Genomic DNA, 16,307 nt, shown 5'->3' with positions numbered 1-16,307 from the left:
GCATAAAATTTCTAGGTCGTAGCCCACCATGAGGTCACTGTTATACAATGCTATGCAAATTTAAAGCGATCCAAGTTGGCTAAATGGCCTGATCGCACACACACGGTCGCTTTATGGCCACGTATGTTTGATAAATGAGACGGCATGTTAAGAATATATTTGTTTCCTCATGACGAGTTGTCTAGTAAAGACCTCGTTACAAAATAAGCTCCTTGGGCAGTGTTGGTCATTGGTAGTGATAAAGAAAACCCCCAAATTTTAGGAAAGTAATCAGCCCCGGTGGAGCTGCCATCTTCACGTGATGACCAGTGAAGTGCATACCGCAGACATGATCTCTATTCCCATGGCTTTATATGTTGCACAGACAAATGCAGAAGATGATGGGATCCAGATGCCAAAATGACGTCTCTCTACTGTTTGAAAGAGACCCTAAAAGAGCCCCTAACTGTACTATATTATCCATTTTCTTACTGTCAGTCTGGTTTCTTTCTCATGCGTTGCATGGTTTCTCTTTCCCTTACCATCACCAATAAATATATTTATATATATATGTGTGTGTATAATATAACTTGTAAACCTACCATTCTCTGAGTTTTTATTCTTAAATTACAAAACTTCCCACATCGCACTTGTAATAACCCTCTTTGTTTTAATCTATCATTCACTGGCAGCCTGTCTGCTCCCACTCACCCCAGTTCTCTTCTCTATTAAGTTGTCCATTGTCCACTTTCCACCATGGTGAATGGATTTCAGGTGGAGTGATTTATCATGTGCAGGCAGACTGATAGGCATGCCCCGTGCATTCCTGGGACCCGATTCCTTACAGCCGCACAAAAGGCACGCTTGCACGTTCATGCGCACAAGCACGGGTACCCCACTGTCGCCTCTTTGCGGGACAATAGCAGGCAGATAAGATTTCCCAGTCTTCATCCAGGGGCTGGAGTCACCCTTCTTTTCCCTGTTTCTATGTCACTTTGTTGGCAAGACGTGGGCACAGCTCTGATTGTGCCGGGTTTACAAGTGGTGTTGACAGAGAGCTCCCAGAAGGCTGAAAGATTCAAGTTTGCAACATCCTGTTTTTGGAAGCTGATTGGTTGGTGGATATTGCTGTGCAGAATGGGCACCTTGCTTATCAGTAAGGTTAAAAAAAAAAAAGAGGTAAATGGATTTTGATGAAAACGCACATGCAGAAACAGAATATACGAATTGGCGGCTCCAACTGGGTTTGAAAATGCTAGTGCGCTTAGAGGCATCTGTGCTGCTGGAAAGCGCAATAATCAGATGGAAGAATCGGTTTCAGAACAAGCACCACGTTGGGAAACTAAAGCACCTTGTCAGCACATTTACCTTGTGCTGGTGAGTATTGTAGCCTTAAGTTGAACAAAGTAGATGGCAAGTTGAACGACAGGAAAGTGCGCTCGTAGTTGATATCCACGTACTTTTTCAGCTAAGCGCATAATTTTCTATTTTCCTGCCTTCCCTTTTGCAGTGACCTCTCTGACTCCCTAAAGAGGTCGTCCCTCTGTTCTTCCTGTGGACACTGCTACCGTCATACTGTCACCTCTCATTGTTTCGTCAAGAACACCGGGGATTGCTTTGCTCCAGGTGGCCAACCTTGTAACCACACAAAAAACACAGTGTCTGTGTACAAACATGCGTCCATTCCCGTAATTTCACCTGAGCGCAGTGCAAAAAAATGGCAGTAAGATGCCATTAAACATGAGCTCACACAGCTGTGTTCAAATCTTCCCATGTGCTGGTTTATCATCATCTGCTCTAGACAGCACCTCTGTCACACAGCATATGAGCTATATTACATATCTGCAGTAGTTTCAAAGCCCTGTACTGTAACACAAATGGTACTTGCAGCTTATCATTTTGAAAATTACTCATGCTGTTCATCCCAGCTAGGAATAGTGCTCACAAACATATCATTTTCAGAGCGCAAAGCAAGCATTCACGCATAGTGAATATGGGCTTAAATAAGCAAACACATGGTAACTTTAATTTTCATATTGTACACACATCATGAGAAGCAACCTGTGCTTGTCCTGGACAGGTTCAACCCATAGTAGAGATACTGTATGTTATACAGTACCTCTGTTAGCAGTTACATGTTCCCTTCTCACTGCAGAGAGGAGAATTGAAATAGGAAGGCATGCCAAAGATTTAAGGTTAAACCAATTAAGTTGCCTAGCCACACTATGCTGGGTTAACACACTTTTGGAAGACATTCAGGCTCTTTTAGCGAGCGGATGTGTGCGCGTGAGTGCATGTCTCTGTGCGCTGCATGGGAGGTTAATTTATAGAGCATGAAGGTGGGGTGGGGGGTGACGATGCCGCTACAGAAAAGCTTCTATTGAGGGAGTTCTTTTAGCATTAGCTTTGGCCCTAGCCTGTCTGGGAGGGGGAGCAGAGGAGTAAACCATACAGGCATCCATTCAATTAGCATCTCATTACGTTGCCATGGCAGCCGGGCTTTAAGCCGTGCAAAGATTTCCCATTGCACCTAGACAAGGGCTACCATATTTGAACAAATGTACGTGGTCGCATGCGCGCGCATACAGGGCCGTGTACCAACTGGAGAGGAAAAGTGACCTGTTCATCTTGTTTTGATCCCGTCACTCTCTTTCATGATGCTTCAGCGACAACCACCTGTCTTTGTGTGTGACTCAGCAGCTGTATGCACGTGCGCAGTTGGCTGAATTCACAGACGGGTGTGTGAAAACCGGCCGGTAAGAGACGGTAAAAGAGCGAGACATGCCTTTAGAAGAGAGATTAGCTTAATAAGTCTCTTAGGTTATCAGCTGGATAAATTTAAAGTACTCTGTTCCCCCTGTGATTTATTTCCATTTAACTGAAAGAACAGCTTACAGTGTGCAGCCACCACCACTCATTATCACTCCCACACTATTATACATGAAAACTCAATATTTTTGCTTTATCCACAACTTTTAAGACCAAAATAGAGTTCTTGATGTGGTTTGTCAACTTCTGCATAACCAGGGAGTCAGCTGAGATCCAACATGCTGCTGAACTTTCGAGAAAATGGCAAGAGGTTGCTCATACATGGCTTTTTCATCAGAACACCGCAGTTCATGTTTTACCAGAGGCTTTTACTTCTTTTTTTTTTTTTGAGACAGATTTATGCGCACATTGGGGTATTTGTTTTTACTCACACATTTTCCATTTCTATCTCTCTCTATACCCTTAGTTTCAGTCTCCCATCTCTCTTCCTCGTGACTGTCTATCCTGTGGAGGGAAGTGGAAACACAAACAGGCTGAGTCTGCCCTGTGGTTTCTCCTCCTCCTCCTACCCCATCTGTCTCCTTCTGTTTCTCTATTCCTCAGTTCCTTACTTTCCCTCTTCAATCTGCGCACCACTGTTAAATGGTTGTTCTTCCATTCGTCTTGTTGACCTTCCTGCTTTCTGTACTGCTCCTTAAACACTTCTGTATTACTGCCATCTTCATCTTACCCACTTGTTTTTGCAGCAGGGGTGTTGTTACCCACATCTCTTTTCCTCCCTCTCCCTCTCAAGCCTCAGGAGCCTGGTCTAAATCACTAAAGTACCATCACTGACCCCAAGTGGTGGATACACAGAAATGCAGACCCACTCCCTGAACGTGTATAATTGTCGCTGAGCATCAGTGTTCTTTTTATGTGGTTCACTGAGATTAGAAGAGACACTGTAAATTTTTCTATTTTTTTTTTAAACAGTGATATTTTTCTGTTTTCTTTCAGAATGTCTCTACACAAGTCCAGCTCTGAAGATGGATCTGGAGGTAAATAGATTTCAAGTCAATATACAATTATGCCACCTTGAACCCAGCTGGACTTCCAGTAACGGTGCAAAGTGTCTGGGCTAAATTGCCTATTTTTGACACTATCTGTGGGATAGTCACTACGTTTTGATGCTCTTTTAGGGTAATCATAATCTCCTTGCTGTTTTTAATCTGTTTATGTAAACCTCCAATATCATTTTACATGTCCTACATCAAGCAGGGTGGAAGCATAAGTGGGTACCCTGTGTGGTTTAACCTCAGGATCTCTCACACCTAAAACCAGCATCATATTCACATCTTTATTCACACCTTCTCAGGTCTGGATGATGAGGCAGCAGAAGTTTGAATGAAGTGTAATATTGCATTTTAGTTTTACATTAATTAATTTAGTAAACATATAAAATTTTAGAGTGAAACACATTCCAGTCATGGGTAGAGATCTTATGAAAACAGTTATATTTTGTCTCCTGTGCTCAGGAGAAGGTTTGTTAGATTTGAGAAGTAAAATCCTGATGATGTCATAGTGGGATCGTCAATTTTGCCTTTGATATAAACTCAAGCTGTGGTTTAAAAGACACTGACATTTATCAGACAGAGTAATTCTAATGAAATTCCATTACAGGATTAACCATTGTAGAGTACATACTAGTGTTTAATAACTGAGTTGTTTTGACTGACCTAGTTTTCGTGTTTAAAGCACTGAAACACTGAACCGAACAGTTTCTTTCCTGTATTCCTGAAACAGCAAAGTGCATAACCCGGTTTAGTGTATTTCTCATGCTCATTGTGTTTTCTTGCTTGTGTGTAACCTCGTCTTTTATTTCCTCCCTTAAGGTAAATGGGATAGTAAGAAGAAGAACAAATCTTTTTGGCAGAACTTCCGCAAATCTCAGCACAAACCCGTTGTACGACAGACGTCCAAAGGTTTGTGCGGCTCTATTGTACACATTAGGTTCACCAGATATTTGTTGCTTCGTGTTTTCCTTTTTGCTCATTGGTCTTTACCACAATCAGGAGAAGATATTGGCTACGTGGCCAGCGAGATCACCATGAGCGATGAGGAGCGGATCCAGCTGATGATGATGGTGAAAGAGAAGATGATCACCGTAGAAGAAGCTCTGGCTCGGGTAGGAACCTCCCTCATTGTCTCTTGCACTTTATCCCCTCCCTCATCGACCCTCATGCCCCAACGACTGATGGGCTGTAATCTTCTTTAAACCCTCCCTTTCTTCATACTCCCTCAGCAGCTCTGGCTTTCTAAAACGACTTACTCTTACTAACCAACCCCCTCCCTTTTTACCCTATATATATATATATATATATATATATATATATATATATATAATTTTTTTTTTTTTTTTTTTTTTTTTTTTTTGCGCCTGCATTGTCCTCTTTACACACACAGCACACACACAGCACACACACATAACTCCAGACTTAATGGTGTCTCCAGAGGTTGAGGAGTCCAGGGATTTTGGAGTGTGAGCTCTTGGAGTGTGTGGGTGTGTTGTTCAGCTCATACTTGCGAGGTTGACGGTCATAGTAGCTCAATAGCCCCATCTGTTGGAGGGATTCTGTGGTGCATTGTGGTCTTTCTCTTTAGTTGGACATGGTGGATATTCATTTGGCTGTCCTATCCATTTTTTTCCCCAATGCACTTTCATTTTGATCTGACTCTCAATCAATATCTGTTGATTGGTTTGTGACTTTTCTGTCATCTGTTTTTTTTTCTTCATCTCCTCCCCTTCTGTCAATTTCAATTTATGGTGCTTTTCTCCTGGGTAGCATGCCGGGCCATCAGAGTTAGAAGACTGGATTGCTCTCCCAAAGGCAGATGTTAATTTTCCTTTTACATGTCTTTTTATTTTCTTCCAGGATATTAATTTTAAATTGGAGGATTTTACCTGTCTTATGATTGACATTCTGTCAAACCAATCATAGAATCTGAAAAAGAAAAAAAAATGGTGAAAGGATGCAGAGACCTGTTTATAAAATCAGTAACCTTGCTAATTTCCCTCATGGTCACCGGCTTCAGCCGTCAGTTCACAAACTATAGTAGCCATTCTATCCTCGTGAATGCACACTGCTGATGTTTTCCAGTCTAGTATATAGTGAGACATAGCATGCTGGGTGAGAGTGGGTGGTCCCGCCCTGTTCCTCTGCCTCTCTGACCTCTTCTTCTCCACGTAGCTGAAGGAGTATGAGCGCAGCAGACAGTCCAGCAGTACTGACACTGCAGAGTGGGCTGACGGATCTGCACCCAATCTAAACCAGTCCTCAAACTGCAACGTAAGTACACCCTCACCCCTGCCCCTTCCTCCGTTACCCAAGCCTATCAAAGCCTTGATCTGTTCCCTTTTACTCTCCCTCTTCTTAACACTCTCACCTCAGCCACTCTCACTTTGAGTTTAAACTTTCACAGGAGAAGGATGGGATGTAGAACAGCGACATTGAGTTGATTATATATGTGAATGTGTTTATCCAAATGTGAATGATTCAACTTTACTCTTGAATTTCCTTTTTTTTCTTCCTTTATATTTCGCTCTCTGTTCTGCATTCGATAGCCAAACTACAACATAACTGCCTCTGCATATGCATTCTCTCCACCATGTCAAGTGCATCCTAGTAGTATTGATGTTGCCTCTGAACATTTCAGTTCATTGCTCAACTCTGGTTTTCCTTAGGCTCTGCTCATTCTTTCTTTTTGGCAGTCAGAACAAGAACTGTGCAATTTTCTGAAAGTCCTCTTCCATATTTTAGTCATCAGTTTAATCCTCGCCTGGGCATCTCATTAGAAAATTGTCCCACCAAACGTCATAATTGGCTGCTGCAGTGACAGGGAAATTGTCTTGTGGAAATTTAGGGCAGGTCTGTTTACATCAGTTGGTTATAATTGTAACTTTTGGAAAGCCAAGTGGAGAGGCACACAAAATCCACTCCAAAACTTTTGCAGCATTCAGCATTGAGGATACTTGATGTTCGAAAGTCAGCTGCATAACGGCGGCTATGTGTTCAGAGGTAGGAGCGCCGACAATCACCTCTTTGTTGGCCGCTGTTTGGATTTTGATGACAATCAGTCGGTTCTTTTCTTGTGTATTATTATGTGCTGCTACGTGTGTGTGTTTTGCTTGAGTGTTTTTTTTTTTTTTTAAATGGAGGTCAGCCTTGATGCAGAATCGAGACTTGCAGTGGTCAGGGCAGTTGTATGTGAACACGCAGATTATAAAGAATGTACTGTATGGCATCGCTTGGGAATAGCATGCAAAGTTTTATGCGTGACCCACTTTTTTTTCTTTGCAGGAAGTGAATTTATACAAACACAAAAATTCCAAGCTCTCTGAAAATAACTCCCACACACATGTATGTTGTTTTGAAAAGAAAATGCCATCGGTTCTTCACCAGAGTCTCAGTTACCTGTCCTGTTTCTCCCCTTTATCCACCTAATTGAATGAACATGCGTTTGGTGGTCTTATTGTTAAAGTTGACCCCATGTTCTGCAGACAAATACAGATTTCAGTCCAAGCAGAGTTTGAGTACCATAATCTTTCATTTAAGTGAATGAACATGCTTCGGTGACTAATGCTCTAGACTTTTGCACATTCACCCAGTGTGACTCCTCAGCTTAAGTAACGATTGCATTCATATGGAAATCAGATCTGCATTGCCGTTTCTTTATATGACTGAATCAGTAACTTTATGAATGAAGACCCATGCCAAACAGTTTTCTCACACCATCAAGGGGCTCCATTATTTATTCTTCTGGGTAATGATTGATGATATCCATTCACATGGAAAAATAGGTCAATTATGCCATGCATAACTTGTATCTGTTATCTGGTTCTTTGATGTAGTGCAGTATGCTGATCAGCTTGTCAGTCTCCTGAAACTTTCTGTTGTTAGCGGCTCACTTCCTGTGGGAAGATGGTTGATCATTTGGGGGATTTTACAGACTTGAGAGAAGACGGAAGAGTTACAGTACTGAAGGATTATTGTGTAGCAGAACACACAGTTTGGCCCTTGGAGGCAAATGCTGGAAGCCGAGAGGAAACTAGGGAGACAGAGACTTAAGATAAAGACTCAGCCCCCAAGGCCAGGAAAGGGGGAGCTATGCATCTCCCTTTGCCCCATGTTCCAGAATTGGCCATTACAGGAAATATTTCTTCTCTGCTGGGGCCTCTATTGGTGTCACATACTGCCCTTTCTCCTCTCTAGTGAATAGAATTAGGTTAATTCCAAGATCAGTAGATTTGCTCGTCCGTGCATTCCTGTATGCTATATACGGACACAAATATACAGCTGATGGTTGTAGCTGAAATGTTTGCAATAAACCTTTTTTTGGTTGCTCTGTGACTTTTTCCGTCCTGATGCTGTTTTTCTCTGGTCTTTTTTGCCCCGGCAACGGAACCTGCATTCCAGGGCTGGCCATTAGCGATTTGGGGGCCAAGGCAGGTCAGAGGGGCTCAAACGCTGGGATTGTTCTCCATGCACAACATGCCTTTTCTCTGCTAGCCATGAAGCACGACCCTACCAAACAGTCCCTCATTCCTCTGAGCTAAATAGGCTGCGTTTGTGTCTGCCTGCATGTGCACAGGGGCACAGATATTATTTTGGATTGTGCATGCGAGGGAATGTGCTCAGGGCACTACGGATTTGATGATCCTGCTTGATTGAATTATGGAATATTAACACAGGAAGTGCTGCCCTGCTTTTTCCAATATAGTGGTAAGTTCTATTGGTTTTCTGAGCTCACTGTTAGATTTTCTTGTAAATGCTCTTTTTCTGTATTTGCAGAGAAATTTTCGTGTGCCTGAAAAGGACGTTCAGTCGTAGCTTTTGTTTATAGATGTTTGTAAAGTCGCCGTTTGCATTTTTACTTTTCCCATGTTTTAAATGGCAGCCTTTTGGCCAGCTTGATTTACGTCCTCATTTTGCTAGGCTTTCTTTCTGAGTTTGTCCCCATTCCCCTGTTTATGTGGTCATTCAAATGGATAGTGCCTCTTGGGAATGGGTTGGGATTTATGTCACTATCTCCTCTAAATCTTCTATTCATTAGAATAGAAGAAGAATCACATCATTCAACCCTGACGTTGCTAGGGCATTAGCGCTGCACATAGTTCTTAATATGATAAAATGACTTTTTTCCAGTTTTTTTAAACTAAGACTCTCTTTACATTGAATTTAACGAAACTAATGCACTCAAACATCACCCAGGGTGAATGGCAAGTAGAAAAAGCTATCATAGCAGTCAGACCAACATGGTTAAGTTGTTGGAGGGACAGTGGAGTGGGGTTTCTTAGCCTGTTTCTGCAGGTTTGTCATCCGCCAAACGAGTGGTCTGGTGTTCTGGGCAGACATGGCAGAAGACTACAGTTTCAAAAAAGGAAATATCCTGCACACTGCTCAAGCTCAGTATAAAAATGTATTGATCGGACCCTTGGGGCCTTCATTGTATTCGTGCAGAGGTGCAGGACAGTTGTTTTCCTGTGGGAGTTTCATTCAGTGATTTAATGTTAAATGCACAGTCTATCACAATATCCACATATATGAAAAATATGATCATGTGTGACATGTGTTATCTATTAATAAGAAGGGTTACATCAGACCTAAAATGTAGCTCTGAAAGCAATGATGAAGTGGAAAGCACGGACTTACTCAATGACACTTTTAGGAATGATGTGTAGTTTTTCCCTTTTCACGTTGGCAACAGTTAAGGTTTGTACTTGCATACCTGCAGAAAATGAAAAGTCATCATGTTGTTGTGGCCTTGGTGTGGTGTTGTCTGGGATTTGTGGTCACTGTCAAATGTTTGCTCAAACTGAGCCACAGTTGTTAACATCATCCTGACTATATGTCAACAGCCTCTGCGCCAAGCTGTAGTCTGTTTTTAGGGTGGCGGGAAAGCCTTTTTTTTTTTTCTTCTTTTTTCCTCTTTCAGATGCATAAAACTGCGTGTTAACGTAAAGGCAGAAATGTGCATGCATATTATTCTTGTCAGATTTAGAAGCGTGTGCATGCTTTTCTAATCTCAAACACTGACAAAAAAAAATGGTTAAAAAATGACTACATTAGTACAACAAAAGCAAATGTTAATATTCTGTGTTTTGGGGACAAGAAAATTGTAATAGGATTGTGAGTTTTCTTCCCACTTGACCACATGAGGGTTAATTTACTCAAAAAAGTGTGTATGGAAAGTATTTGACTTTTTTTTTTTTTTTTTTTTTAAGATATGGTTGTTTATGTGTAGGAAAAGATAAATACACTTTTGTCCTTTTGCAAAAGATGTTCCCATGAATGTGAGCTGGGAGCATGTTTCCATGACAATGACAACAAAAAGCTTTATCTGTTCTCGCAGCAGTCGAAACATCACCACTACAAAACAATGAAATCGCAGTGAAAGTAATGACGCTAATAAAGATGTAAAAAAAAAAATTATAACACTGAAAACAATATATAAAAAGTAAAATTAAATAGAAATTGGAGTAAAAAAAAAAGTCGTGTCTGTCTGTGTGTGTTGTTTAAATAGTGGTTTCCTCTGAAACAAAGTCTTTGAAGGCAACATAACTCAAGATAACCTATTTTTTAAAAAAAAAATACTGATTGATTACATCATTTGGTTGTCACTTCCTCCAGATCACATGCCACCTGGTTTGTTGTTTTAGTGCATTTCATGTCTCAACTGAATATGACCTTCACACAATGCAGTGTGCCACCATCCCTCCAATCCTCCATCCCTCACCTCACTAACTTTGCCGCCATCCTAAACAGAGCTCCACAATCTGTCGCGTTGTAAAAGATCTCTTAAAATCTCAAAGCATATTCATCCAAGTGTTATACCTTCTCTGCCTAATCATTTTAAACCACCTGTTTCTGTTACAACTGCAACCATGAATTGTTATGCTGAACTGGAAAGAAATTTTCAGTGTTAGCTTTTTTTTTTCTTTATGTATTTATTTAATTCTTTATTAATTTTTTTTTTTTTTGCTTTTTATTGACCCTAGCTACCTTTTCTCGTCTTCTTCTTTGTAATATCAGCCCTCTCTCACTCTCTCTCCACCAGTCTCGTGAACAGTCAGATGATGAGCAATCAGAGGACTCTGTGAAATTCAAAAGGCTTCACAAATTGGTTAACTCGACACGCCGGGTCAGGAAAAAACTCATCAAGGTGGAGGAGGGCAAGAAACATGCCTCCGAAGGTTTGTGATTCTGTCTGGCAGCAATATATTCATTTGATTACTTGATTATCTTTATGATTTATTACACACTCCAACCAGCTAAATAATGTTAATGTAATTGGATTTACATTAATTTCAACGAATAACTGCTGTAGGCGTTTTAATGTTTTTGGGGTTTCCCGATTCTCAGATTTTAAGAATGTAAATTTTTTGATGGGTAGCTAACTCAGGCAGACTTTCCTGTCTAACCCTCCTGAGTAACAAACTTTCTAACTGACTGTTTGTGTTTCTTTAGATTTTATGAATCTGGAGACACCTCCCACCTGTGAAGACAACACCGCTCTGTACACTGGGGTTCTAAAGAAGCCCCTTTTAAACCAGGAGGCGTCTCTGCCCTCACTCACCCATGACCAGCTTTCTCTGGATGGAGACACAGATGGCCTGACGACCTCCCCTTCCTCCAGCAGTTTGGACACCTGGTCTGGACACAAGCTGGTGAAAACGTTCAATAAGTCTTCTAGTACCCACGGTCTTATCCGGCCCCCCAGGAGGACCCCAGCGGGCTCCAGTGCCCTGGGAGGCTCTATTCCTGGTGTGACAGGTAGTGGCTCCTCCTTCTCAGAGCTCGATGGCTGTGGATTGGACGATGATGGAAAGCTGTCACGCTCCACAACTGATGGCGAGATGAGGAAGGCCCTGAACTCCATCTCCCATGGGGTAAGTAGCAACGAGGCCCTGTATGCTTTCTATGGCCTGACTAAACCTCGCCCCAAACCCCATTCCCAGTCCCGCCTTCTGATCTCCCTGGATGACGGTCCGCAAGGCAGCCCCAAACATCAACCTGCCAGCCGGCACCACGGCAGCTGGACGCACCGGAAACCTGATCCCAACTATGCATACTCCACCAAGCACCTCCTGTACCAGCGCTCGCGCAATGCTAAGTCCCCCGTTTCTCCCCTGTCAGTCACCCCATCCTCCCCCGTCCGCTGTGATGTATCCAAATCAAAGGTTTTTGGAAGTGGGGGAGGGGGCTGGGTGTTCCCCTCTCGCAGGCTGCGTGGGCGAACAGCAGTCAGTGAGCTCAACATCACCTATGTGGTAGAGCGGAGCCTGTACGGTCACCTCAACTGGGCACAGCTGGTCCGCCCGGTTACACTCAGCCGCGCTGAGCGGCGCTGTCTATTGGAGGAGGACCGTGAGGCGGACAGGAAGTGGGCGGCCAGCGTGGACCGCTGCACCAAGCGTGTGCTCTTGCGCATCCAGCAGAAGTCTGTGAGTTTAGGTCTACAGGTTTAAATCGGCCGCCTCGTGTGAGAAGGACTCAGTGTGCTTCAAAGTTGCAGAATAGCCCAGAGGTTTATAGGTGACTGTCGCACAAACATACACAAATAAGATAACAGGTCAGCTGTTACATACCCTATATTAAACGTACCCATTTAATATAGTGTGTGTGGAAACATGCAGGTATTGCACAAGTTCTTTTATCTTGAAAACATCAAAAGCTGGCATATCAGTGTCAGACCTAACTGCCCTTATAAGAATGCCATCTTCAGTGACCTTTAAGCGAATGCCTTTGCCTTCAAGCCTTTTTATTTTAGCTGAATATAAAATGATTATGGAAAGCGCAGTGCCCTACTTGGGAGGTTAAGTTACAGCAGAGGTTTTATAAGTGCCTTTTATAAATGTCAGATCCCTGAGGAACGCATGCACTTACAGATCAGTAGTCGCACTGATCCCTGTGGGTGCAGGGGATGTTGTACAAGCTCGGAGCTGCTCATCCTCATAATAACTGCAGCACATAACACTCAAAGACTTATTGAATGGGTTGACTCGTTAGGTGAACTTCAGTGACATAATAGTCGCCATGCTTATTGTCTTGCACATTTATAAGGCTGTGAATAGCAACAAAATGATGGAAAGGTCAGAAAACCTTAATCATCATACAGTGATTGTAAAAAGCCAGTAATGACTTTTTTGACTTTAACCCAAATGAAAGTAGTCTGGTGGAATTTTAAATATTTTAGTTCTTTTTGGCAAACCTTCCCTATAGAGGTTTGTCATGTGAGGTTATGAGGTTATTTGCACGTTGATCGAAAGTTGTCCACCATATTGGACATGATACACCACCAGTTATTCCCCAACTGGTTGGAGAGTGGTTGCAGAGTTCCACACTGTCACTAAGCTGAAATTGCTCGCAAAAAGGGTGCTGCATTGATTGCAGTTGCCTGCAGTTTACATAAGAAATGCCACCTTGTTTGCAAACACTTGCTAACTGCTAACCAAAGCAGCAGTAAAACTTACCACGAAAACCAGAAAAGTAAAAGTTCTGCCTTTGTGCTGCAGTCAGCTTGTTTCAGAAGATGAAATGTTTAATATGAAGGCCTTTGGTTTCCAGTTTGTGTCACAGTTTCACTGCCGTGCAACCTACAGGCGGAAATCAGCTAGTGACCAAAAAAAGGTTGTTGCCAACCAGATGGGGAATACTAATTTTGCCCTGACGACCGATGGTTACCAGATGGTTGTGGTCTCTAGGCTTGTGTGACTCGGGCCTTATTGACTTGACTCTGCATTGTCACCATAACCCTGTCACATGTCGAAAATGGTGGACAATTTAAAGTCACGTTGCTAGTAGTGATGTGTCTCAATAATCTGTGTATACCAGCAGAAATAGTGACACATAGAGGTAAAGACGTAGTAGAGCTATCCTGCAGCTTTGAGGGTACCTGAATCCTATCGTGTTCTAGTGACGTCACTGGAGGTCGTTCTCATCCAAAAACTTTGAATTCACTTATTTCTGTTTTTGCTTTTCGTCTTCTTTTTTGGCCCGTGCCTCTATTGCAGATGTGATTTTTATTTTTCTTCTCTTTCTCTGTAATTATCTCCAAGAAACATCTTTTTTTTTTTTTTTTATCTGGGTGCATGTCCATTCCATTGAACACCATCATCACATTCAGGCTTATTTATGAGCATCTTTGCAACAGGTTATGTTTCCTGGAAAGCTGTGGCGTTGATCGCAGCATTAAACGTAAAGTAGAAAGGCCATTTTCTTAATGTGCACCGCTCACCCACTTGTTCAGGGTTGAGCTGAGCAGTTTTGTAATTGCTCAGAAAGCAAAAGGGAAATGCCATCACGTGCCCCACTTGAACTGTGAGCGTTGTTGGCAGATGCTTTGTGTGCATGTCCGTGTCTCCATCTTTGTGTTTAGAGTTTAACTTAGCAATTCGAATGAAAGAATTTATTTTTTCTTTACGTGTCGAAGTTCTCTGTTGTGTCTGCCTTTATTTAGTTTTTGATCTTGAGAAAAAAAATCCACATTTCTCTGTCCTCTCAGCAGAAACAGTTGGCTCTTTCTGAAAATGTTTCTGGCGAGACTAATATATTGTTGGCTCTATATGTTGTGCATGTTTGCTAACCATGGCCAACTGCATTGGGTTGAGATGCAAGGACTATATATATCCACATGTAAAAGTAGCTTAGCCACATCAAGAAAAACTTAATGTTGTCCGAGCATATCAGGGACCTTTCGGAGCCGACAATATAACAGCTCATTTGACTGGGACCAAGCAATAACTCGCAATTTTAAAGAGGAGCTAGTATAAAAGTTTGTTACATCATGTCTGTTGGCTGTCTGCAGTCCCATATGACATCATGCCCTCGCATATATGCGAACCATACATCCATGCGCATTAATCAAACTGCTGCCGTGTTGTGCCGAGCATGAATCACTGTGAGTTGACTCGTTGGGTGTGGAAGGGGAAGTTCTGTAACGTGGCCTGGTGAGTGTGACTCATTTGATTGTGTTTTGGCTCTCCCTCAGAGAACATGCAGCTTTGGAGGCTTTGACCTGTCCAACCGTTCCCTCCATGTGGTCAACGCAGGCAATGAGGCCAATGTAAGTGGTAATAAAACAGAAGAGCACGAGCTAAACTCTCCTGCTACGCTTAATCGCGCTGATTTCCCTTTTGTTTTTGTGATCTCTCTTGGTCCTAGTCGTACCCTGTGCAATCTGTAACGTCTCATTCCCATCTCCTCTCATCTGTCTTTCTGTCTTTTTCTGCTCTCGCTTTTCTATCTTGTGATCACAGAGTAAAGAGCAGGAGGCAATATACAGAGAAGTGGTCAAATCCCCCACTACGTCTCGGATTTCACTGGGCAAGAAAGTCAAGTCAGTGAAAGAGACGATGAGGAAGCGCATGTCGAAGAAGTACAGCAGCTCTCCTTCTGAGCAGGTTTGACATAAATATAACATGGATGCAGACGTGGATGCAGTTTTTGAATGCTTCATTTGTCCCTATCTTGGCCTTATTTTTCCTAGTATTTAAAATAAGGCTTTAAAAAAACAGTCCTATCGTGTACACATATAAAGGATGTTTGCAGAGTAAGCTGCATATTCTGTCCATCAGCTGTGGCTGGGTTGGGAGTATTTATGTTGGTTACAAGATAAACAGAGAGCACTACGTCACATTCACATTTGGATTTCTCTCTCTGCTGTTCCCCTCCTGGACTAAGTGTCTTGGGTGGGGTGTTTGCTTCAAGTTGAGCTCAGGGAGTGATGCAAACCTCCCACAGGCCAGCACTTAGGAGATGGAGAGTTAAAGTATGCGAGTCTAAAAGGATCGTCTCCTTTGCACTGACCTAATTTTTCTGGGCATCTTCTCACTTTACCAGTGGCCTGTCCAGCTCCACAGTTTGATGTCACCTCATAGGACGTGTCATTAACATGCAGTCGGCCATCTGCTTGCCATGGTGGTCAAAGTGACCCAGATATCCTCACATGAGTCATGGAGATGCTGGTTGAGGAGGAGTGAAGAAAGATGAATTGCTATGTTACAGTTTGTCAGCTATTTGATAAACCACAGTGCCACCTAGTGGATTTATGAGACACGAACAGCAAATGTTGACCTGTCACTATATAAAAATATATATCACTGCTCCAAAGTTTACCTTCATTTCTCCAAAAGTTGATTCTGTTCATCTGGGCGTAGCGTCTCCCACAAAACGCTACGTCCAGATGAACAGAATCAACTTTTGGAGATTTACTTACCTGGATGATTGAGCATACATCAATATGTTTACCTTCATTTAGAAATCCGTTTGATTTTCAAAGAAATTTTAATCATCTCATAAAGCCTGATGTTTGACCTGCACTAAGGTAAAGGAAGAACATAATAAACTTTATCAAGTAGCACAGTGTGAAACTTGGGAGCATGGGAGTGATGCCAGCTGAAAATGGGTCTTCGTACATGTGCTCTTAAAAATCATAAATGACTAAAGCTAAGAACGAGCGGTTAATATTTACATCTTTCTAATCTGTTTTCTTTCAAAAAGAAACAGCACTAAACATTTGAC

General features: G+C 42.3%; 1 protein-coding gene across 5 annotated transcripts in view; it reads left to right on the top strand.

The window, feature by feature from the left end:
* sash1a (SAM and SH3 domain containing 1a) overlaps positions 1 to 16,307 on the top strand; it is a 166,944-nt gene that overhangs the window by 135,121 nt on the left and 15,516 nt on the right. For 2 of the 5 annotated variants that reach the window (XM_085247951.1, XM_085247955.1), the window contains exons 5-12: positions 3,745 to 3,785; positions 4,620 to 4,709; positions 4,800 to 4,912; positions 5,976 to 6,074; positions 10,843 to 10,978; positions 11,253 to 11,674; positions 14,776 to 14,850; positions 15,044 to 15,187. In XM_085247951.1, the coding sequence (XP_085104077.1) occupies positions 3,745 to 3,785; positions 4,620 to 4,709; positions 4,800 to 4,912; positions 5,976 to 6,074; positions 10,843 to 10,978; positions 11,253 to 11,674; positions 14,776 to 14,850; positions 15,044 to 15,187 (1,120 nt within the window). Of the gene's footprint in view, positions 1 to 3,744; positions 3,786 to 4,619; positions 4,710 to 4,799; positions 4,913 to 5,975; positions 6,075 to 10,842; positions 10,979 to 11,252; positions 12,230 to 14,775; positions 14,851 to 15,043; positions 15,188 to 16,307 lie in introns of all 5 variants that reach the window. The other 3 variants (XM_085247950.1, XM_085247954.1, XM_085247952.1) reach the window with 3 other exon arrangements.

This window comes from Mchenga conophoros, linkage group LG15 (assembly GCF_057382185.1).
Source record: "Mchenga conophoros isolate Kocher_MC1m ecotype Shallow Benthic linkage group LG15, M_conophoros_male_GT1.1, whole genome shotgun sequence".
Taxonomy (NCBI): Eukaryota; Metazoa; Chordata; class Actinopteri; order Cichliformes; family Cichlidae; genus Mchenga; species Mchenga conophoros.
This window is presented reverse-complemented; position numbering and strand designations above follow the sequence as displayed.